Genomic DNA, 24,912 nt, shown 5'->3' on the forward strand with positions numbered 1-24,912 from the left:
GGAAGAAAATGGTCCGATGAATACTGAACCTACAAGGTATAAAATATATTCTGAATGATTATTGATAAACACTAAACAAATAAAAATTGAAGCAGTGACATGTGATTGTTCTTTAGTTGTCCAAAAACAGCAAATTTATAAGGTAATAGTTTGTTTTTGTCATCTGAACACACCATTGAAAGGCGTAGAAAGGATTTTTCATAATTGTTATAATGAGACCTGGTGTGGTCCTTTTTATGCCAGTAAGTATTTCATAGATATCATTGTCAGTAATGATGGTGATATTCTCCGTGGTAAAAGTGTCATCATCTTTATGATTGTATTCTGTTCTGTCTTCCTCATATATATGATGGGTTACGACATTATTGTTTGTCAGTTTATTTTCCACATTCTTTATAACATCCTTCTCCCCCTCTGAATCTAGAAAACTGTTATGTCCACTTTCATTGCTAAAAGTTCCATGTATATTATTAGAATCATGTTTTCTTTTGTTGTGCATTGTTTCATGTGTTCTGCAATTATTCCCTTGACTGAATTCTACTCCACATTTGTCTGGTTTCTCACAAGTGTTCATTCTTTTAGGGCTAGTGCAGGCCAATTTTGTTATAAACTCTTTGCAAGAGAATTTGCATGTATAATGCTTCTCTCCAGTATGAATGGTTTCATGGACAGTGCAAAAACCTTGTGTAACAGTTTTGTCACCAGTGTAATATCTTTCATGGTAAGTGCAATTCCCTTCTGGGGTGACAGTTTTCACAGAAATTCTACACTTAAAAGGTTTGTCTCCAGTATGATTTTTTTCATGAAGTTTGCTAGAATTGTTTTGTGTAAAAGTTTCCTCATGGAATCTACATTTGTAAGATTTTTGGTCTTTAAAACTTTTGTCGCAGAATCTACATTTGTAAGGTTTGTCTCCTGTGTGAACTCTTTCATGCACAACGCAAGGACCTTTTTGTGTAAAAGTTTTGCCACAGAATCTACACTTAAAAGGTCTCTCTCCTGTGTGAATTATCTCATGGCGTATGCAAGAATTTTTGTGTTTAAAAGTTTTGTCACAGAATGTACACGTAAAGGGTTTCTCTCCTGTGTGAATTCTCTCATGATATATGCAAGATGTTTTGTCTTTAAAACTTTTGTCACAGAATTTACACTTGTAAGGTTTGTCTCCAGTTTGAATTCTTTCGTGCTGAGTGCAAAGGCCTTTTTGAGTAAAAGTTTTGTCCCAGAATTTACACTTGTTAGGTTTCTCTAAAGTATGAATTCTTTCATGCACAATGCAATTGCCCTTTTTAATAAAAGATTTGTCACAGATTCTACACTTGTAAGGTCTCTCTCCTGTGTGAATTCTCTCATGATAAATGCAAGATTTTTTGTCTTTAAAACTTTTGTCACAGAATCTACACTTCTAAGGTTTGTCTCCTGTGTGATTTCTTTCATGATTAATGCAATTCCCTTTATGACTGAAAGTTTTGTCACAGAATCTACACTTGTAGGGTTTGTCTCCAGTATGAATTCTTTCATGCACAGTGCAAGGACCTTTTTGTGTAAAATTTTTGTCACAGAATCTACACTTGTAAGGTTTCTCTCCTGTGTGAATTCTCTCATGACATATGCAACTATTTTTGTTTATAAAAGTTTTGTCACAGAATCTACACTTGTAGGGTTTGTCTCCAGTATGAATTCTTTCGTGCACAGTGCAAGGACCTTTTTGTGTAAAAGTTTTGTCACAGAATCTACACTTGTAAGGTTTCTCTCCTGTGTGAATTCTCTCATGACGTATGCAACTATTTTTGTTTATAAAAGTTTTGTCACAGAATCTACACTTGTAAGGTTTGTCTCCAGTATGAATTCTCTCATGCACAATGCAATGGCCTTTTTGAGTAAAAGTTTTGTCACAGAATCTACACTTGTAAGGTCTCTCTCCTGTGTGAATTCTCTCATGATATTTGCAATTATATTTTTCTGTAAAAGTTTTGTCACAGAGTCTACACTTGTAAGGTTTGTCTCCTTTGCACATTTTTACTGAATGCTGTAAGAACTTAACTGGTGGTATAAAAGTCTTGACACAGAATCTACACTTGTAAGGTTTCTCCCCAGTATAATTATTTTCTTGAATTTCATGAGATGATTAATCACTGAAAGATTCTTGTCACAAGTTACAATTCCAAGGCTTTCACGTAATTTCTTTTTTTGGTTTGTCATTCCTTTTCCAGACAATCCGTCAGCCATTGTTACACTACTGTTTTACATTTTACTGTGAGCCAGCCTGTCACTTGGATAAGGTGTAAGACTTATGAGGCTTTATATGTCCTTTCCAATTACTGAAATTGTCTTCACAATTCAACTCTCAGAGCACCATAAGAATATCCATTTGGATTCTGTATGAACTTGTTGTTAAGATATCCAATGCACCCAGTTTTTGTACTGAGCAATGCATAAAGTTGTATTAGGAACCCCCTGTTTAAAATCTTGAATCCAGTCATTCTATTGGATGATGTTAATTGCTGGTTACAGTGGACATCTGATTGGTTGAAGTCATTTCTCTCCAATACTTCAGATGCCATAATTTAAAGATGTTATCTGCACAACCCACTGCATATAATTATCTGTTATTACTTCACTAAGCATTGGTAAACATGTGACATGACATTCCATCAAGCTCACATCTAGTTAGTTAAAAGACAAGAAGTGATTTTATCAGTCAGTTTGTATTTGTCACACATGCCAGGCTGGTTCTGTAGATGATGTGATGAGTCATTCAGCAGCCAGCAGTTTAAAAAGGGGGGGGGGGGGGGGGGGGTCTGTTTCTAAAAAAAAAAAAAGGAACTTTTACCATCCAATCTTTGTTTACTTAGATAAATTTTTACTCAGAGGGAACATTTTCCCAGCAAAAAGGGACCCCCACATCCCCTGGCTACTGGGCCTGTTTAGGTTAAGGAATTTATATAAAAAATTTAGTTCAGTTATAGGTATTAAAACTTAATTCATTAACTCCACCAAGGTATGTTACTTTCAAAAAGGAGCAGGATTGGACTTTTTAAAAGGAATGATATTTAACAGTTTTTTTTCATTAACTCCACCAAGGCATGTTACTTTTTAAAATGAGCAAGAATAGACCTTTTTATAAGGAATAAAAAGGGATAATTTTTGACAGTTTTGCTGGCGTTTTGGCCAAAAAGTGAATTTTCCTGGAGAAAACAACAATTTTCAAATACTTACCACTGGTTAAAGAATCCCTTTTTTTTCTAGAATTTTTTTTTGTCATAATCTTTTAATAGATTATAAAGAGAGTATAGCCATTAATAGAGGTCACGTGGTCTTAAGACAAGCCTAAATATTAGAATAATAGCTATAACTGCAAGTTTTGTGGTAAAACAATATATTATATTTCTATAAATTGTTCAAAATGTTTTTATTGTGAAATATATAGATCTCATGCGAAGAGATATTATCCCTTTATTGTGTGCGCATGTGCAATTATTTTACTTTTCATGACTGCATTTTTGCCAGCTTTTCTGTTTCAAAGATAATTTATCCCTAGTGTTAATTTTTGTCTCTCAGGGTAGTGTGCCAATAGGCCAGGAAAACACTTTTTGTTGATAGCAGCTGTAATATCAGTGATCCACCACACCATTAAGACAGAGATGGAAACACCTACAGGGTACCTCAGATATGTACATGTACGTCATGTATGGTTAAGTTAACAGTTTACTCACAGGGAATAGTACCAGTGTTAAATGAACTGGTTTGTCTAGCTGATAACAACTTAATATATTGAAAGCTTTCTGACATGAAAGTTTGTACTGATGATCAGAAAACCAACAGAGCTTGTAAAGAGAAAAAACATTTGTTTCTTTTACCTATTGTTAAAGGGAACAGTTTGGTTGCTTTTAGAATTTTAAAAATTCTTTTGCTAATGTTGTTGAAATTTTGGTTGCTGTTTAGTGTCTGTATATTTGCCAGTTTTGATGTTGAGTTGTTTTTTCCTTCAGAATTTTGGCTCATTTCTTGTGGAAGTCGTGAGAAAGGACCAGAAATTGTGGGTGGTTGCCGAGGCCATGGACGCCATCTTTGATGTGTTTGCAGATGATTATCTGGACCTGTTGTCATGGAGATTAGATAACAAAAAACTCCAGACCATATGGTACCACAGCTGACAGCTAAGGTAAATTGTTTCTTAATTAATCAATTAAATCAAATACCTTTGTCAGGAGCAGTTGCCTTATCTGCATAGTGGACAAAATGAAAAAGTGTCCCATTTTGCTCATTGAAATGATTCCTGCAGTTGGGTATTTGATATATTCTTTTACAGTATAAAGATATCTTTATTTAAAGACATTTTGATGAATTAAAGTGATGGATATCTTCTGAAGAAATATTGTGATATTTTTCCAGATTCATCAACTGAAGAGAAACCTAGGAGACCACCTTCCTATCAGCATGAAAGCAAGGACAAATCTGATGTACTTCATCTAATGCAAATCTTGACCAGTAGAACTAAGACATGTTTTTATTCTGAAAGTTACTTACAACTCAGCATTAATTTGGATCAAAGAAATAATTAGAGTGTAGCATGTCAAGTTCCATAGTTTTCTGGTGTCAAGTCAGTTTAATATCAGGCAACACTGATATTAAGCATTAATATTTATTTATTTATTATTTTTTCCACAACTTTTATGATTGTCCCATTAGAAGATTCATGTGTTATCACAAGAGACTGATGTAAAACTTGTTTTTGTTTTTAGCCTTTTCTTTTAAAATTAAATATCAAAATGTGTGGGACTGTATTGACTGTTTAAACTTTGACCCACTAACTGAGACAACCAAGTGATTAAATTTCTTTTCTTCTTTTCTGGTTGCTCACGAGCTAAATAATTTTTTAAATTATGCTTTTGTGAGGCTTAAGTTGTTCAATTATTGTCTACACCACATTGAATTGGTTTGATTTGATTAAACTTTGTATAACACTCTAATACTCAAATAAATTACATTGTTTTAAATAGGTGTAGATGTTAATAAATTTTTTTTTGTGAATCTCAAGATATAAAAGTCATAAAACTGTTGTTGGAAATATAGATTATTGGTTTAATTTAACAGGAATAGATACATTGTATGGCAGTATGATATTCTATAAATAACATAGTTTTAGGTTGGTGTGGATGTTTAAAAGAATTAATTCCTTAATTTTATTTATCTATCCATGGGGGGGGGGGGGGGGGGGCTATATTCCAATGGCTTTCATTTGTTTTCTAGTTGAATTAAGATGGTTTGCGTGTCCTAATTTTTTCAAAGCATTTGCCACCATATATGTGTTAGTTTACTGTAACTTCAATTTTGCCAACAAATGCACATCATAGTTTTGTCATGTTCCGTAGTCTACTATTGCTGCGTAAAATTTAAAAAGAACTTGTTGGACGGGTGGGCTCCCCATTATTTTTTTCTTCATTGTCTTTCATGATATACAAATTTATGTTATATTTTATGTTACACAATTTACATCATAAAGAAAATATGCATCAAATGGATGAGATCCTTTGTGTATTTGTGCTAATTATTTGCATTTTATAATAACCTTAGATTATCTGTTGTAATCAAAGGTGAACATACTAGAATATAAAAGCAAAAGGGTAGTTATCAGTAATTAAGCAGCGTGGTAAGGTATGTGAGTGTGAGTGTTTATGTATGTATTTGAGTATACTTAAAAGTTTGTGCAATGTATAGTTTATTTCTTAACTTTAATAAAAGAAATTTAAAAAAAAATTGAAGATAAACTTGAATCAGAAATCAAGTGTTGCCTTAAAGCAAGAATCACTTTATGTTTTTTTAGAACTTTTTATTTAAAAGAGTCCCATTGGGTGTTTTTTTTACCTGTGAAAGCCACTTTTTATCCCCTGAGATGCCTGAAATGTCCTTGTAGCACCTCATTCCCATAACTCGTAAATACGGCTTTTTTATTTTTTGCCCTTCATGTAACAAAGTATTATACCCAGTAATTCGTAATTTTTATGATTTTCAACTCATACTGCCTGTGAGGTATGCATGAAGTTTTGATTACTATGATTTTTGAATTGATGATTTTATTTCCCATTAACTGTGACCACCTCTTCCTAATGCTACCCTCAATTAAGAAATGAAAGAAAAACAAAACACATTTGATTACACAAAATTAATATTTTATTGTAAAATTAAGAGAATGTCATTTGAAGTTTTTAACTGGCTGCTTCAGAGGCAATAGAAGTTCTGCAATGATGACCCTGAAAAATAAGAAGATGAAAAATTTAAAATATAAATCAGTTAAAATGTATTAGCTGTAAAAAGATGTTGACAGTAACTCTACAACCAGCAGCTCCCGGCTGCTATCATAATTACCGAACAGGTTTTACCAGCTGTTTGACCGAGTGTGCCTCTTAAAAACTGAAAGTTCACTTAGTTATGATGCCATCAAAACAAGGAAACAAACAAAAGAACTTCCTTGTGACTGTATAATGAATCTGTTCTTTTTTAAAATGTTGTCAAATTTCTTAATATCGAGAGTGATTTAAGTTATTTAATAACAACAACAAAAATAACAGCAACAATAATAATAATAATAACCATTTATGTTCTTGATCTTCGTCTAAAGCAAGACATGAAAAGACTTAAAAATCTTCTCCACCTAGATGGGCGTCTGTCCTTGGGAACTGAAATATATGACTCAATATTACTTACTAATATGCAATAATATATAACCCTCAATATGTAGTCAGTGCACCACATTTTTTCATGCATGCAACTGTACCGAAAATCTTTTACAATTATTTAGAATAAACAAATTGGACAAGTAAAGCCCATAATGTGTTTACACATCAATACGCAGTGTAAGTGTGTGAGTATGTGTGTGTGTATGTGTGTGTACATGCACAATCACATTCCGTCAGTGTAATAAATAAATCCCTATTCTATTGATCCTGCTATCTTACCTCTCTCTTTCATGTCCTCTGTCAGGGTTGTTGTGTCATTGATACTGACTGAAGAAAGACAAGAAAACAAATTAAACATCCCATACATGTGTGCACAACAAAGATTCAATACATTACTGAACATAGTCAAAGATACATTGAAAGATTTTGATAACTGAACAGTAAATTTTAACTCGGTGTTTGTGCGTAAGAGTCTCCACCCTAAAGTCCATCTGTGTGTGTTAAATTTACATTTTTTAAGTGTCTTAAATGAATTCCTGTTAAATTGCCCCTACTGTCTTACCTTTTTCTTTGATGTCCTCAGCATCTGACACACTCTTTGTGTCTTTGATATCAGCTGAAGAAAAAATGATATCAAATAAAATTTTAACATTCTATATCTGTGCATGTTCAAATACGTAGGTTTCAGCATAACAATTTGTTAAGAACATTCAAATATTTAATTGACTTTAAAAAATTATCTTCTTAAGTATGCTAAAAACAAGCTTTGTTTGAGCAACATGATTGCGGTATGTATAAATGTGTTTGTGTGTGTGTGTGTGTGTGTGTGTGTTAGTTTGTGTGTGTGTGTGTGTATGTGTATGTGTGTGTGTGCATGCATGTGTCATAAGTATATTAAAAGTCAAACTTATTTTACTGAGATTCCTGTCTTACCTATCTCCTCAATACTTAGGGTCTTAACAATTGTAACATTTTTCTTGGCTTTTGTATCATCTGAAAGAACAGAATTGAATTTTAGTGATCATTGATTACACAGCAAGAGCATTAATTTTTCTGAAGATAAAGTATCTTCTTAAGACTGTCTACGGCCAGACATACTGTGCAACACAGTGTGCATGTGTGTGTGCATGTATGTGTGTGTGTGTATGCTGGTGTGTGTGCATGTGCTAATGTATGTGTGTGTGTGTGCACATGTGTATGTTTCATGTGTGTATTAAAGTCATAATTATTTTACTGACATTCCAGTCTTATCTATCTCTTTAGTGTTAGGATTCTTTACAATTGTTACTATGTTGGTATCAGCTGAAACAATGAGAATTGAATTGAAATCTAAGGAAACACAATACATATATTTGTTCTTTCTAAACTTAACACATCAAATACATCATGGCATTGAGTAGAATACAGTAAACCTGGTGATTCTGTATGTTGGAGACAAAAGGGGGGGTGTTACTCTGTTAATCTGATTGTATTCAGCGAGAGTTTCCATGGAGTTAGTGCATATTAGCTAGGTCTTTATATTCAGACTTGCACCCTGAGAGTCAGAGCACTAGTGGGCTTGATTTGGTCTTAAAGTGCAATTTAAGAACACAAACAGTCTTACCTGATCTTAAAACATGAGTAAGACCATTTCTAGTCTGACAGCCAATTAAGTTGTCTCCCCTTACACATTCTCCTATTGTGAGCAGAGGCGTCCTCTATTGTGAGGGGAGGTGTCCCCCATTGTGAGGGGAAGAAACTGCTTGACCACTTAAGTAGATGTTAGATCATTTTTAATCTTAAAAGCAGATTCAGTCCATTTTAAGACTACTGTTGTAATGATTAAGATTGTGTAAGATCACTTGTGAACTTAAATTGCACTTTAAGACCATATCTAGCCCACTAGTGGAGTGTTGTAGCCATAAATAATTTTATTTCATGATTCCTTGCTAGTAGATTAAAAATGCACCAAGTTAATTGCTATATCTACTGAATTATTGTCTTGAATAGAGCAATACAATTATATAATGCAATTCACTTACCACTGGTGTGGACTTCAGGCTCGCACATGTAGTTCAACTCTGGAAAAAGATGTCACATTTATTTGTCATTCACAAATTATGATATAGATTAAAATATAGTCTAAAATGTATTTGACAGATTTAAGGGATCATTTCATCATTTCTTTCCATAGGTTATATTTTATAGGATTGTGAGATCAAATAACCTTTAATATCCATATGTTATACATGACAGAATTAAAAGTTCAATTCACCTTTTATTTTCATTGGTTATATCAAATAGAATAATAAGATCAAGCACCTTTTATTTCCATGTCCAGTTCTCCCCAAGTACAGGTCACTTCCATGCTGTCCTTGGTGGTCACCTGGAGGCACCTGTTCCTAAAGGGTTCAGGCTCCCATGTCCAGCCAGACCCAGGATGGTAAGGCTGAATAATTATAAATAAATAAATAAATAAATAAATAAATAATTTGATGATATATAAATGTCTAAAATGAAAAACAAAATGTTAAAAAATATATGCAATAACTGATAAATCAAATACACTAGAGAAATGAATGAAGGTATAAATAAATACTTCAACATGTCAGACTTTAAATTTCCTTTTTCAATTAAAAAAATTACTTTTATCTTATTACTTTTGTAAAAAAAAAAAAAAAAAAAAAAAAAAAAAAAAAAAAAAAAAGGAATAATACTTACATTTTGTGGCTTAATGAATTTCCATTCAATTTTTGAGCCCTTGGGCAGGGGAAACTCTGCCCTTAGAGACGGGACACCCATGCTAGTTGTTCTTGGCATGTTAATGCCGCGCTGGGTGTCCCAGCCTCCAAGGGCAGTTCCCCTGCCCACCACTTTTGCTTTCAACAGGTTTTCTCTCAAAATTAGTCTGACAGTGGCTTTGGCTGTTCAAAATAAAAAGTAAAATAGAAAGAAATCCTATCAATATATCTTTTTGATATTTTCACTACAGATATTCAAATTGACCACTTAAATAATGTAAATAAAGAATGGGATATCTTACTTTCATATTATGAAGAAATTAATGAGTTGTTTTAATCCCCATTGTAATGAATTGCCAGTCCATGTATCAAACACATACAGTCACATGCACACACACGCACGCACACACACACACACACACACACACACACACACACACACAACTTACGAGCACACTGTTCTTTTTTGTTTATGTCAATCTCCATATCAGCTGTCATCTGCAATAGTGTAATAAATAAATAAATGAAATCTTAGTTTAATAAGATGCAAATAATAGATTTCTGTATCTTCATTTGATAGTTTTTAAAAAATAAACATTTGCGCCATTACAAGAATGATCAGCAAAACGTTGTGTGACAGGAAATTTCCAAGAATTTTATTTAGAATATTAATTAATCACGAAAACATCATGGACAACACTGTAAAAAGGCGCTATGTGGGCTTACTTTAAACTTGATACGGTTTTTCAGTTAGGAATAAAAAATAAAACTTACCAGCGACTGTGTAGACATTGTCTCTTTGCTTTGTTTACAAAACAATTAATAAGAATAATTATTGTATAAAGAAATTTCATTGGACGGCTCCTGTATTGTTTCCTAAACTTTTAACCAATCATAGTTTCGCTTTGTTGAAGCTTTCGACCTTGAGTCTTTCTGCTAAATACAAATCACAATATATCACAATATATATCACAGAGCCTGGACCCTGGTAATATCTATTGCAGTGCCAAAACTTCGCCCCATCTTTGCAAGAGTTTCTTAGAAAGAAAGCGGTGAATCTGTTGCTGATACTGGCTGCAGTCCATTACAAATCCAAAGTAGCACCTCTTGCGCAGCGCCATCTATACAAGACAATGTTTAGTATAGACGCTGAAGGGTGACGCTGAAAGCCGGGAATTTCATCAAACGTTCTATACAATGAATGTCACCTTTCATCAGGAAACTTTACCTCTATGGTTCTGTTATAGATTCTAATGGCAAACTTTATTTTTGAATTCTGGATGAGACATCTGAAGTGAAGAACACATATGGTATCGACTGTGTCAGTTGTTCACTGTTCACATCACGATGCAATGTGCTGGTGAAGATTTTACAATTTGCTACGACGCTGATTAAAAGTGCTTTTGGAAAACTGACAAGATTGCACACCGTCATCAGTTTTGCCATTCCCTCTTCATCAGTAGTTACGCAATGGCTTATGAAGGTGAGATAATTAACTGGAGAACTGACGTTGTATCTTCTATAATAATTTATATAATTCAATTCAATTCAATTTATTTCTGTACTGGTACATAGATTGTCATGACCTTGTACAGTATGACATACTAATGACGATACAATACAGTTAGTGCATTACCATTTCTCTAGTTGGTATTATGTTGCCTAACCATTTGTGAAGGAAAAAATAATCTTTATATAATGAACATACGTACTAGTAAAATTACTCATAAAATATTCTATCTAAGCAATGAGATTAACCTTGGTGTGATTATAAATTTACCATAAACATACTATAAACATGTTACACAAAAGTTGGAGAGGGACACTAAAGTATCTTTCTTGGCACTGTTAAATACAATGTAAGTAGACCTTTTTCCTGTTCCTCGGTAGACATCTGTCGAAATAGTAACATATGAACTGAACTATGAATATCACAAACTTCCCATGGAGTGTCTACTTAGGTGTACTAGCACTACCAACCTGAGTTTCAGAAACCACTACAGGCCCATAGCCGGGGGGGGGGGGGGGGGGGTTTCAAAAGAACCGCCCTTTTTTGCTGGAAAAGGTCCACTCTGGGTAAAAATTTGATCTAGGTACCTAAAGATTTAATGGTAAAAGGTCCACTTTTTAAAATTGCTGGCTATGGGCCTGCACTATAAACCCACCTGTTTATTATCAGTACTGGTACAGTGTATGCTTCAGCCTTGACTTATAACAACACTTTATTTTGTAAACCTACTAAAATTCCATTACTCTAATATTCTGGATCTTGAGGAAAACAGCTGATCACTGACTTTTTGTCTTTCTAGCCCATCATACCAACAAAGGAACACAATGATTCCAGACTACTACACTGTACTAGGAGACACAGGACTATACTGCCACAGTGGAACACGATGACTTCAGACTACTACACTGTACTAGGAGACAGGACTATACTGCCACAATGGAACACGATGACTTCAGACTACTACACTGTACTAGGAGACACAGGACTATACTGCCACAATGGAACACGATGACTCCAGACTACTACACTGTACTAGGAGGCACAGGACTATACTGCCACAATGGAACACAATGACTCCAGACTACTACACTGTACTAGGAGACACAGGACTATACTGCCACAGTGGAACACGATGACTTCAGACTACTACACTGTACTAGGAGGCACAGGACTATACTGCCACAATGGAACACGATGACTCCAGACTACTACACTGTACTAGGAGGCACAGGACTATACTGTCACAATGGAACACAATGACTCCAGACTACTACACTGTACTAGGAGACACAGGACTATACTGCCACAATGGAACACAATGACTCCAGACTACTACACTGTACTAGGAGGCACAGGGCTATACTGCCACAATGGAACACAATGACTCCAGACTACTACACTGTACTAGGAGGCACAGGACTATACTGTCACAATGGAACACAATGACTCCAGACTACTACACTGTACTAGGAGGCACAGGGCTATACTGCCACAATGGAACACGATGACTTCAAACTACTACACTGTACTAGGAGGTACAGAACTACTGAACTTGACATGTAACCCACAAACAAGAAGTTGGATACAGCAGTTTTCAAGGTGGACTTATAACAACTTGACTGTCATTTAATAAAAATGGATGACATATGTAAGATATTATAGAAAAAAAATCAGTGTACCTCGTACTGCACATAGTGACACCTATTCATAAGGTACATATGTTCATTTAGAATCTTCACTGTGGCATACATACTGATGACAAGTGTGTTGATAGAACACAGTGAGTTACATGACTTGTGGTTACTATACATCATCATCATGTGTCTGACCTGGTGCAGGCATTGACAATCATGGTCCTCTAGTTTACTCTTATTTTCAGTCTATTGGATGAGCTTGTTATTGTGCAGTTGTTGATTTGTGAAGGCATTAAGGCTATCAATGTATGATGTTCTTTACTTCCTCTACTTCTTCTTACTTCAGTTTTTCCATGGAGTACAAGGGACCCATTTCACAAAACAGTAGCTAGTTAGTGATCAGTAGTTAGCCTCTCGCTAGTTTAGTTATGAGTGCCGTTTCACAAAGCTAGTGCTAGTTCTCTTGCTCTTTATTGTGTCGTTGTTACCTTGGATATATTACGACTGGTCAGACCAGTCGCTAACTCTAGAGTTTCATCGTACGCATGCGTAATGAATGAAAAAGAAAGGTTGATTAGTTACCGTTGTCTGTTGTTTGTCTTTGTATCCAATATGGCAATGACCTTTCTTGCTAATCCTTACTGCCAGACGGCAAGGTAGACTACGATGTTTTCATGATATGCAGAATCTATAAGATGTATACACACGATGATGCACTTTATGAGAGGTTGCACCTAGCTGTGACAAAAAGAGCGGCAAAAAGGTGGTGGAGATCCTTTACAAGGACCTCAAAGCAGACTTATTTATGCATTTCCAGCCACCAAAAATTGGAGAGTTAGTGCTTTCACAACACTTTTACACAAGAGTTCCACTTCCAGTAATTCTGACACACTGTCTGTACTCTTCAAAGGAAAGTAAAAACACCAGACCCCAGGTCTGGAACTGCTCATTTGACTGGCCAAGTCGGGCACATCACAGGACCGCGGTCTTCTTCTGGCTGTCCAGGCCGCGCACAACACAGGACCACTGTCCCTTTCCCACATGGCCTCACCTCTTATTACCCAAGCCTGCAGTCATGGGTGCCAGCTTCCAGTCAGCATCCTCTCAGGCTTTGGTTGGGGATTGGTCTTGGTTGGATCTTCTTAGGAGACTCAGGAAAAAGAACTCTGCTCAAGGGTTCCATCAAGCTTTTTTCCTCATTTGGTTGAACTATGAGCTGCATCGCTTCTTCTGCCTCCCTAGGTGAGCCTGGTGGCAACACCCACACCTTTCGTACGTCTTGTATCCCTTCTTTTTACATAGTATTTCTGCTCGTGTCTCCTCAAATTGGAGGGATCCTGGAAGCTTTTCTTGCAGTGTATATATATTATTTATTTATTTATCTATTTTACTGCTTGTTTACCTCTCATGTTGGCAACTTTGTCCAATTAACATCTCTCACAGTGTGCTGCAAAGGATATAACTTTGCCTGATTTTTTTTGTGAATTTTGGATGGATATCATGAAATTTTCATGTCAAACAGTAAGTCAGATGATGTGAACATTCCCAAAGAACCCCCTTAGGGTACCATGGAGGAGGGGGAAGAAGGCCAGGTTGTTCCTGACCCCTTCCAGTCACTTTATTTTTCAGCCCTTTTTGACCTTTTATCTTGTATTTTTTTAATAATCAATCTTATCATTTGAGAGCTTTAAAAGATAAAGGTTGTTGTATTTTTGTATTACTCTGACAGTCTTGATTTGTTAAGAATTTAGCACTTGCATGCATTTACATCATACCTGGTACATGTATGTTATGGTGATATTTATTGAACAAAACCATGTTAATATTATATATATTCTTTAAAAAAATTAACCCACCCATATCAGTGCACCTTACAAGGTTTACACCTCGCTGGGTGTCTCATCCTCCAAGGGCAGTTCCCCTGCCCACTACTTTGGCCTTTAGGATGTTGTTTTTTAGGATTATTCTTACTAGTACTGTGGCCATGGCTGTTCAAATATGAAATGTAAAGGAATCCTTGATTGCCCATATTAGTGAGTTGTTAAGGACCAAAAATTGGCCAAATGCTGCATTTGTAATAAAAATGTCTAACTTGGCATGAATGTCTGGCTCCATGGCTTATGATGTGCCTCACATTTTTTTTACATTTATTTATTTATTTATAGGATGGCCTTTATTCTTCAGCCCTTTCTGACCTTTTATCTTGTAGTCAAACAATTATGGTTTCTTTTTAATGACCAGTCTTATCATTTGAGGGCTTTAAAAGATAAAAACATTGTTGAAATTCCTGTGTTGTATTTTTGCAATACTCATGCAGACAGTCTTGATTCATTAGGAATTTAGCACCTGTATGCATTTACATCATACCTAGTACATGTATGTATGTTAGGGTGATATTTATTGGACAAAGCATGTTAATATAAAAAGTTGACCCACCCATACTCGTTGTTCTTGGCATGTTGATACCTCACTGAGTATTCCAGCCTCCAAGGGCAGTTCCCCTGTCCACTAGTTTACCTTTCAATAGGTTATTTTTCAGGATGATCCTAACAGTGGTCATGGGTGTTAAAAATAAAATAGGGAAAGTAATACTTGATTACCCATACATCTTTTTTAGGGTTGAATACAATCAACCATGTTTTCATGTCTTTAAAATAAGTTCCTTTCTGCAGTGGAATTCTTGGGCAGGAAAATATCTAGATGTAGAGCTGGAAGGTATACTCTGTAAGAAATGAATGAAGGTATAAATCAATATTTACTTAAACGTAGAATTTTCCTTTTCAGTTTAAAAGAAAGTAACTTTCAACTTAGTTCATTTTCTCATTTTGATAAAAAAAGATTATGCCAACATTTTGTGACTTCACAAATTTCCATTCTATATTTGAAGCTTTGGGCAGGAACACCTCTGCCCTCAGAGAAGAGACAAGTCATTGTGTATTACAAGGTTGACATCCCAGTGGGTGTCCCCACCTCCTAGGACAGTCCCCATACCAAACACCTCCAGCTGTCAGATTATCTGGAAATAAATTATTTATTATTACATCAGTTTTTATCATTTCATAACTTTTTAACAAATATATTGATGGAGTTTGGGCAGCTTTGTTTCATATGAAACTTGCTAATGAAACAAAGCTGCCCAAACTCCATCAATATATTTGTTAAAAAGTTATGTTTTTATCATCATTGTTTAGGGGTGGTTGGATCATTAAATTCTTCTTATCAAAAAAACATGTGTTTTGACAGAACCTCTTGTTACAAACTTTGAGATTTCTTATTATGGGATGCTCGAGCTTTACTCATTTGTTTGACTTTCTTTTGGAATAATTTCTCTGCCATTTACTGTTGCACAACTTGCATATTGGACTTTGTATTAAAGGTTTTACAATCTTGATTTGCTGCTTTGTGGAAGAAGGGACTCCTGGTTGACCATAGTTTCCTTCCTTTTCACCCATTTTTTAATTCTCTGATGGTTTTCTTTGAATTGCCCATTTCTAATAATACAAAATGTGAGGTATTGCTTAGTATAGTTAGAGTCAGATTTGTGTTCAAAATGGTTACAAAATTTGAAAATGGAAGTGATAGCGTGTTTTTACCTCTTTGAATCTTCTTTTGTGAGGTTACCTTTTGTTTATAAGGCAAGCATCACTTTTATTTAGTGGCATTTTTGAAAGATTACACTTCTGATAGCCATTTTACATTGTATGGGCCTGGTGTGTATTCCTTCTTCTATTAATTATTTATTGTGTTTGAATCTAGACAAATACAACTGTGGTCCCGAATTTACTGCAGTATTCTTTTCCAAGAAAAAGTTTGTGTAAGTGGGTATATGTATGTAGCAAGAATATCATATACATGTGTATGTATGTGCCTGTTTCATGAGTGCATTAAATGTGTAACTAATAATGTGTGGACATTTCAAAGGGCTCTGTCTTCAGCGCTGTTAACATCTGCTATGTTTTTTTTATATTATATCAAATAAAAACTTAACATTCCATATCTGTGCATGTTCACATAGGATTCAGTATCACAGTTTGTTGGAGACACATTCAAAGAGTTAATTGGCTTTAAGATAAATATTCTTAAGTATGCTAAAGACTAGACTTTGTTTGAGCAACAAATGATTTTACTGAGATTCTTGTCTTACCCATCTCCTCAATACTTAGAGTCTTTACTAGTGTTACTTTGTTGGTTTTGGTATCAATTGAAAGAACAGAATTGAATTGAATTTTCAACATTAAATGTGTTCAATCTTTACACAGCAAAAGCATTAATTTTTCAGTGTAATGTAAACTTGAAAAATTCTGGACATCTCAACAAGAGTTTGTGGATTTCATAACAGCTTTATTCCCACTGCCCAAGTTTCTCCCACTTCTGTATCTACTGGTAACAAAGTTGTTCTGCCCTGCCACAAATTCACTGCTCCGCCCGTAAGCAAACCCCTTTGTCTTCACACAGGAAGCAACTCTGCAATTTTGAACTTTAAGATAATCAGAGTAATTTTTTTTTTTTTTTGATGATATTAATATCAAGATTTATTTTACAACCAAAACCTGCTGCCAATTTTTAGCATTAAGGAGACATTTTATCTATAAATAAATTATAGTTTATTTTAGATATTTGTTTAGTCTTGTAGTCCTCATAGTTCTCTGTAAAACTGCCCTGTTTTGATGTTTTTATTATGTAGGGCTATCTCTATATATGGGTGAGACTTTAAGAAAATGTCTTGAAATAATATCTTGCTTAGGTGCTTAAGGTCGTTAAGTTTGAAAATGTAATAAAACAGGACATATTTTTGATAAAGGCATGTAAAGATCAATGTATCAACAGACTGCTTAAATAAAAAATAAATACAAAATACACGTTGAGCTTGATTGTTGATTTAAACAATGAAAATTGATACAATACTCTAGAATGTCTAAACTGATTTGCCAATGTAGATTTGAGACTATGGAAGGAAAAGTGTTTATGTAAAATTATTCCAGTTATGTATGTAGAAATACACAATTTACAGCAACAATGCAATTTTAGAAATAAAGATGTGTTTAATGACAACGCTGCATTTGAGATGTAGAAAATATATATAACAGTTCTTTCAAAACACAACTACAAAAACTTTCAAAACGCTTGAAATTTTTTTTTTTAAAGATTATTAACTCGAATTTATTTTGGTCGATAGCAGAAGATGTAGTAAATTGATTCATACCTTTCTCAACTTGTAATTTCTTTTATTTCTGTCTGTCCTACTCAGTTCTATTCGGGATACAGCTCAGAATAGCTCGGGATACAGCTGGATACAGCTCATGACGTTGCATTTCATTACTGAATACTTTCATGTGCGTTAGGGGTGGGTTTGGGTAATTTTCCTGTCTCATGGGATTAAGTGTGTGTGTGTGGGGGGGGGGGGGGGGCACTGTTGCTCTGTATTACATGACAAAGGCTTAAGTTGAAATCGAGGCTTCTGTACGGAAGGTGGTCAAGTATATATTATTATGTAATCTAGGTGAGTATTTTGATGAGAGATGTTCAGAAAGGACCGAGGTCAGTAAAAGATGGCGAAGAAAGCCTCGTGTCTCATTGCCACAATTTCCTCGAAATGGTCGGAAATCTGGGACTGTAATTGGCATCGATCTGTTGTAAGTACTGTATAGATGATGGAAGATAACATTGGTTATTTGGCGTTAATGATATTAACAAAAAAAATGGTGTAATTTGCAAATAAGGTATCATGTCGACATTTTTTCTTTGCGTCAACAATATATTGCCTTGAAAGTCCAAATTCAACTTGACGTTTAAATAGTTTATTTTCTGATATTATTTTCAGATGGAATGCATTTGCCAGCTGTAAACAGGTGGTGAGAGATGTGCTCCAGCTGTGAACGCGTCTTCCGTCTTAAACAATGAAAGAACATTTTGGCAGGTAACTACATTTGTAGGTCCCGATTTGATTTTAAAAGATTCAAAATTCACTACCAATGTGTAGGCCTACATGTCGTGATTATTTTGTTCTTCTCTCAAAGATCTTGAATTTTTTTATTTTAAAACCTTCCTTGCAAAAGTTTTTTTAAAAAATTCACTTCTGTAAACTTATACGTATTCCAAGGGTCAGTATCTTATTCTAGCCTCCCTGATATGTAATTCTACAGACACAGAATGTTGTCACGTTAGTCTATGCACGGTGTAAAAGAATAGAAATGATACTGTTTAAAGTGCATGATTACACACGTGGACAAAATTACGTTATTATGTCCAAGTTATATAGAACGTGTCAGCTCAGGATAAATATAAATTTGTATAATTTAGAAATTGAAAAGCGATTTGTTAAATATTACTATCGAAATCGGTTAATGTAAAATAAAAAAACTGCTTAACTTAATCAACATTGTTTTGTAAAGGTTTTTTCTTGTTTGATTTCAGTGACTCAACCGTGCACGAGAAGATTGAATAAGTTCTCCATCAATGACGCCCGACTCGTGTTCCATGTCAAGATAACATATGTCGCATGTCAAACTTCGTCTGCTAGTAAATTTGCTGGGTTAACATTAAATATGAAGTGTTATGATTGCTTTGGGTTGCAATGTTCTACATTAGAACGTGTATCAAATTAAAAGTAGAATGTGAGGAGTATTTTTCACGTAAACGGATTAATGCCGTGTTCACAACCAGTTGATCCGCAGACTAACTAGTTGAAAACCCCACTTTAAAGCAAGCCTGTATTCAACTGTTCGCCCCTGCTGGGCCGGTGCACGTGGGAGGGTAATCCATTGTCAAGTACGCGCCATATTTGATCCACGGACTAGATAGACGGTGGTTCAACTGGTTGTGAACTCGGTCTAATGCTTTAGAAAGCGTCTGGAAGTTGCAGTGTGTGTTCAGTTGTTCTTCGGAAGAAAAAAAAAGAGCGAGATGTGCATCCACCAAAAAGTTGATAAATCGCTGTTATTAAGATAATTATGCTTCAGAAATTTCAGCATAATATCAAACTGGCAGAATGCGTCATTAGTATTGCAGAACTGTCCACACGTATTGAAACGATCTTTCTTAAGTTTGAATTTGTTACAGAAAATGTTTTATTTCGGAACATTCTCTTCATTAAGGGGTCTATGTAGGACTGGCATTCGTCAGAAACTTTTACATTCTGAATTTTCGACAAATTCTTGACAAAGTCAAATCAATCATTTTAGCTAATTATTTAGAATAATGAGTGCTCGAAGTCGAAGTTTTTAATACTGCCAATTTCTGCCAATACTCCCAAAATAGAATGTGATACAATTTTAAGAGAAATTTATAGGAAAGTTTTCACAACTAAAAAAACTTTTTTTTTAATTTACTTACATTTAGACTAGCGGATTTTTAGCCAATTTTTTGAAAGTCAACGAAGTTACCTTTTTTTATTCTTAAAATAAATATAAACAATTGTCATTTTTCAATATATAAAAAGTTTATCCAAAAGTGTGTAGATCTGCGCTCTGTTTAAGGTTGGCTTTGTACCTAGTATTTTTTTAGTTTACTCTTTGGTCGAGATCAAAGGGTGATTGAAGAATAATTTCTTATCTGATGTCAGTCCTGCATGTCCTGTTGAGTTATAGTGCTGAGTGTCACTTGATCACTGAACACCGGACACCCTCTTTGGTTTATTAGCATTGTCTTAGTAAATGTGTCTTTTTTCCATTTTTCGTTGCACTTTATTCTTTAAAATGGCTGTGGTTGGAACTAGCTTGTTAGTTGGCCATGTCATGATTATGACGTTTCTGATTTGCAAGCAATACAAAATTCAGTTTTCGCTCAAAGTTGCGCAATGAAATACATATTTTAGGTTTTCATGTGAAGTAAAGTTTGTGTTGGACATGAACAATATTTATCGATGAACAAAACTATCAGGAATTTTACAAAATTTGATTATTTAGACTACCTTTTTTTGTTTAGTGAACTTCAGCAAGACGACATAGTGCTTCCATGTGGGTACATGCGTCGGGATAGGATTAGGTTATATGCATATATTGAATTTTATATATCGTTCACACCAGTGAATTTAGACAAACATTTTTTTGTTAATCTTGTTGGTATTATGTCTATCATAATATTCCTGAACTCATCATAAAGCAAAAGGCTACGCCGGCCAAGTAAGATGTTCAAAATGCATAGAATCTCGGCATGTTTTAGTTGGAGAGACAGTTTTGTTTGTATGTGAAAGCTTAATTCACATTTCATAGTACGTTTTATGAAATTGTCATTAATGTAGAAGAAAAAAGATATTCCAAGTTTCATAACATTTTGTGAAAACAATGCTGTTACTTTTTGTATTCATTTGTGAAATAATAAATATGTTATTGTTTTATGAACAGAATAGAAGTTATTTTTCTTAACTACAGAACCACCGACTCCTCTTACTATCCTGTGTTCGTAGCACTGTTTTGTAGAAGTCGAAATTCTTTATTTGGATTTATTTTTGCAAAAGGTAATTTGCTGGGACCCAGTGGCGCCAGGAATCGAACCTGCAACCTTCTGTCTGAGAGGCAAGCGCGTTACCTACTCCTCTAACTGTTCCCACCCACCCTCCTCGGGTAGACTTTCTTCTTATAGTAACCAAAGGAAATTTTTAAAAAGTCTTTGGGAATTACTTGCTTTTATCCAAGTACGCGAGCAGGAAAGTGAACCCCAACCCGTAGGTACCAATGAACATGAAAATACTACAACGCATTGAATAATTTCGGTATTTCTTTATCAAGACCAAAACAAAATTCCATTCCATATATGCGTGTATATTTAACCATCTAAAAACATCAGTTTGTGCGACTAAATTTGTGATTCTTTTTAAGTTTTGAAAGATTGAATAAAATGATATAAACAAAGTCATTGAGATTTTCATTAGAATTCACTAAAAATGTACCAAATTTAACCTATTTGATTTTACAAATAAAACTATCAACTACACTTCTTATGTTTGATCTTATGTTTTATATTAAAGAAAATATTTCGGAAAAAACTTTTTCCTTTAAAAAACATCGCCGGATCTGGTATTCAGTCCACCTTTAACATCAGAAAAATCAAGAGGGAAACCCGCTCTGGACTAACATTATCAAGTACACATAATGCTACAAATTACATAGAATTTCATATTTTGACTACATTTAAATGTTCCGGATCCGACGTTGATTTTTTTTCTGTTTCTAACCATACGATATTATAAGAATTATTTCAATAACTTAATACCTAAAATCATGAGCAATTCTACAACTCTTGTGACAAATATTTTGCAATGAACTGAACAAAAATTAATCTCACATACATATAGCACACGTAGAGAGTAAATATATTTGCACCTACTGATCTATCTAATAAAAAAAGTAAGTTTTTCAAAGTTGAGCAGATTTTGAAAAATGGTATCAATAATTCTTTCGTCTTTACACAGAATCTAGATTTCTTTAAGAGACATCATCTTTCAGTTACATTTTACGAAAGTCATAGTGTACATACTACGAACCTAGACATCAGAAAATTGGTTCATTAACAAGAACAAACTTATGAAATTAAGTTTTCTAATCTCTTCTCTGAGCGTTTAAAGTAAAGCAAAGGCACATACCCCCCCCCCCCCCCCCCCCCCCCCCCCCCCCCCCCGTAGTGAGTGCTGGTCCCATTTGTAGCTTATATTTAATTTTCCTAGAAATTTCAACAATAAATCACCAAGGCATACAATAATCAGAACAGTTAACAGCGATTCGACCCATAAAGTCATTAAATTGAAAAAAATATATATATATAAATAAATTAGCAATAAGTCACCAAGGTACACGATATCCAGAACAGTTCAAAGCAATAAGATCGATAAAGTCATTTAATTTTCTTAGAAATTTTAACAACAAATCATCAAGGTGCAAGGTATACGGTCTCGAAAACAGTTTATAGCATTGCGATTCATAAATTCGTTTATAGATTCAAAAAAGTCCCTCTCGTATTGAAAATAGACAAAGGCCAATTTTACTTATGGCGGCAACATTTTGAAATTTACAACTCAAAACGTGTTATTATCTATTGTAAACCGCACTGGGAAGTAACAGAGTACGGCATATAACAACTTGACTTTTTAAAACTTTTATGCATCGTGCTTTTGTCCTCGGTGTTGGACAAGACTGTGCCCTGATGATAAAGTGAAATTGTTGAATTTCTCAGGATGTTATTTTCTAGGTTAAGGTGTAACGCGCATTATATGCCTTTGAATTGAAATTAAAACCCATGTTTTTGAAGAGAGTGATATTATTTTATATGCTGAACTCAAAATAGTTAAGAACAAGAAATGAAGAATTGAAGCCAGCAAAAAATATTATTTAATGTAACATTCCCATTTGTCATTAATTTTTATTGGATAAATGAACACATTTTTAAAAAGTATAGCCCACAAGACATTAGCAAAAGCAATATTATTCAATGTAATATTACCAATATGTAAATAAATTTAAACTGGACAAATCAGAAGAATATTATCAGCTGTTTCATCTTATAAGAATGAAGGAACTTTCTTCAATCAACAGCTTAATAATGTTGAAAGCATGGAATGAGGCTATCCAGGTGAGTAATGATGAATGTTCTGTTAAACATCGAAATATTGGAGGTAAAGGTAAACTATTTCAATATTAAGCTGTTGATTGAAGAAAAATTACTTCACTCTTTACTGGATAGAGGAATATATTTTCTTAAAGATATTTGCAAAGAAGTTTTATAACTACCTATTTTCCTACATATACTATCTCTCTCCTTCTCAAAAAGAATGAGAAAAATACACAAAACGTTTACTCCTACGACTATATAACGCAGTTCAATTAACATGAAGAGCATATGAGATATGAAGAGCTGGCGAAAATGTGGAGGAAGCAAAATGGGGAAAATTTGGGGTATTTCCAAAACTAGTTTTAAGCATTCAAGCATCAAAAATAAATCACAAATAAGTTATCGTCAAATACCTAATATTAATATTTTACAACGTTGTACTAAATCGGTTGAAACTGATATATTCGTATACTTAGTATCTGGACCGCCTCGCATCCACTCCCTGGTCACTCAAAACTGATGAAGATGTGACATATATTTCTGGAGTTTTGGTTCAATACGATTCATGGGGGAGGAGGCAGGATATTTTGGACGCATTGTTTACTTAATTATCATCATTATCTGATAGGTGAACTCTCATTTGCAATTTGCTGCAATAAAAATTCATAGGATGTATTTGTGTTAGATATATTTCAAAACACGCCATTGATAAAATTAATCCCAAACCCTAACACCCCCACAATGAAACATTATTTACGTCACTGGTTATGATCAAATTCACGTTTTTATCTGACCAGAGTTTAGTATATGTGCCCGACCTGAGTGAACTATGGCGCCATCTGCTGGAATCAGCAGACTAAAACTTTATAAACTTTAAATCATGTGATCATATCTGAATGTACGATGTTGTAGTCTTCATTTACCTTCACAATGACAGATGAACTTGTCTGTGTGTGTGTGTGTGTGTGTGTGTGTGTGTGTGTGTGCGTGCGTGGAACCTGGTCATGATAACGAAGGCGTTTATTTAAAAATTATCCCAGATTTTTACAGAGTTTTGGCCAGTGACAGGAAAGAAGGGTTGATTAGTTGGAGAAAAATACCACTTATCCCAGGAAAATCCGTGCAATATTTAGCGCATCAGCACAAACGCCGTGAAGATATGCTATGCCTATATTTTGCCGAAGCATTTTATTCAAATTGATATTTTTTCACTTTGCATCATACAACCAGTTATCATAACGCCAGTCTGTACTGTCATGCACAAGTTATAACAGTTTTATTCTACCTCCCCAATATCCTCCTGTCATTTCATGCTGTCAATATTGACATATACAAGATTTCAACATATATCATACCTCACATGATTCTTTCACATACAGCACTCGAATAACATATTTTATGTAGTAAAAGAAATGAAATTCCATTCGTATCAATTTTTTTCTTCGGAAATTGATGTTTCAAATTGTTACGCCTCCGCCTGCCGTTTGGTAGAATACAGAAAAGGTGGTAATTATACGAGAAAGTTTGAAACAAGAGGAGGTATGTTAATCTGTTAAACTGATTGCATTCAGCAGAGTTGGATTGATCTACATAGAACGAAATGGAATGAAACCTTAGATTTATTAAAATGTTTCTTATTATTATTGTAGTGCTCTTAATATTTTATCTAGAACTTCAACCCACTGGGTATCAATATCTTATCAATAAATAAGAAATAATCATTATCATACAGGGTGATATTCTGGCGTCTGTTCTGTCTCAACATGATTGCGACGTCTACCACAGAATTGATGATAATGTGCTAGGTGTGACAAGACGTTGGTCGC

General features: G+C 34.5%; 2 protein-coding genes and 2 long non-coding RNA genes across 4 annotated transcripts in view; 2 read left to right on the forward strand and 2 right to left on the reverse strand.

Moving 5' to 3' along the window:
• The window catches only part of LOC147761813 (uncharacterized), a 61,182-nt gene extending 56,182 nt beyond the window's left edge, over window positions 1-5,000 (forward strand). The window contains exons 3-4 of the mRNA XM_087013130.1: window positions 3,993-4,165; window positions 4,396-5,000. Of these exons, the coding sequence (XP_086869256.1) occupies window positions 3,993-4,157 (165 nt within the window). The 3' untranslated portion in view covers window positions 4,158-4,165; window positions 4,396-5,000. The remainder of the gene's footprint in view (window positions 1-3,992; window positions 4,166-4,395) is intronic.
• The window catches only part of LOC147761812 (uncharacterized), a 271,082-nt gene that overhangs the window by 81,454 nt on the left and 164,716 nt on the right, over window positions 1-24,912 (reverse strand). The window contains exons 3-4 of the long non-coding RNA XR_015334672.1: window positions 7,614-7,673; window positions 6,960-7,007 (exon numbers count right to left, since the gene is read on the reverse strand). This is a non-coding gene — a long non-coding RNA (uncharacterized LOC147761812). The remainder of the gene's footprint in view (window positions 1-6,959; window positions 7,008-7,613; window positions 7,674-24,912) is intronic.
• LOC106151467 (uncharacterized) lies at window positions 98-2,448 on the reverse strand. Its single transcript, XM_013524742.3, has one exon. The coding sequence runs from the start codon at window positions 2,015-2,017 to the stop codon at window positions 1,406-1,408; it is 612 nt and encodes a 203-aa protein (XP_013380196.2). The 5' UTR covers window positions 2,018-2,448; the 3' UTR covers window positions 98-1,405.
• On the forward strand, window positions 10,182-13,125 carry LOC147761817 (uncharacterized). The gene is made up of 2 exons (XR_015334671.1): window positions 10,182-10,883; window positions 11,710-13,125. It is a non-coding gene; the product is annotated as an uncharacterized LOC147761817 (long non-coding RNA).

This window comes from Lingula anatina, chromosome 5 (assembly GCF_051362555.1).
Source record: "Lingula anatina isolate TDL-2025a chromosome 5, LinAna3.0, whole genome shotgun sequence".
In the NCBI taxonomy this organism is placed as follows: domain Eukaryota; kingdom Metazoa; phylum Brachiopoda; class Lingulata; order Lingulida; family Lingulidae; genus Lingula; species Lingula anatina.

Coding starts and splice junctions, on each gene's coding strand:
- LOC106151467 (XM_013524742.3), bottom strand. CDS start 2,017: ATGTGCAAAGGAGACAAACCTTACAAGTGTAGACTCTGTGACAAAACT.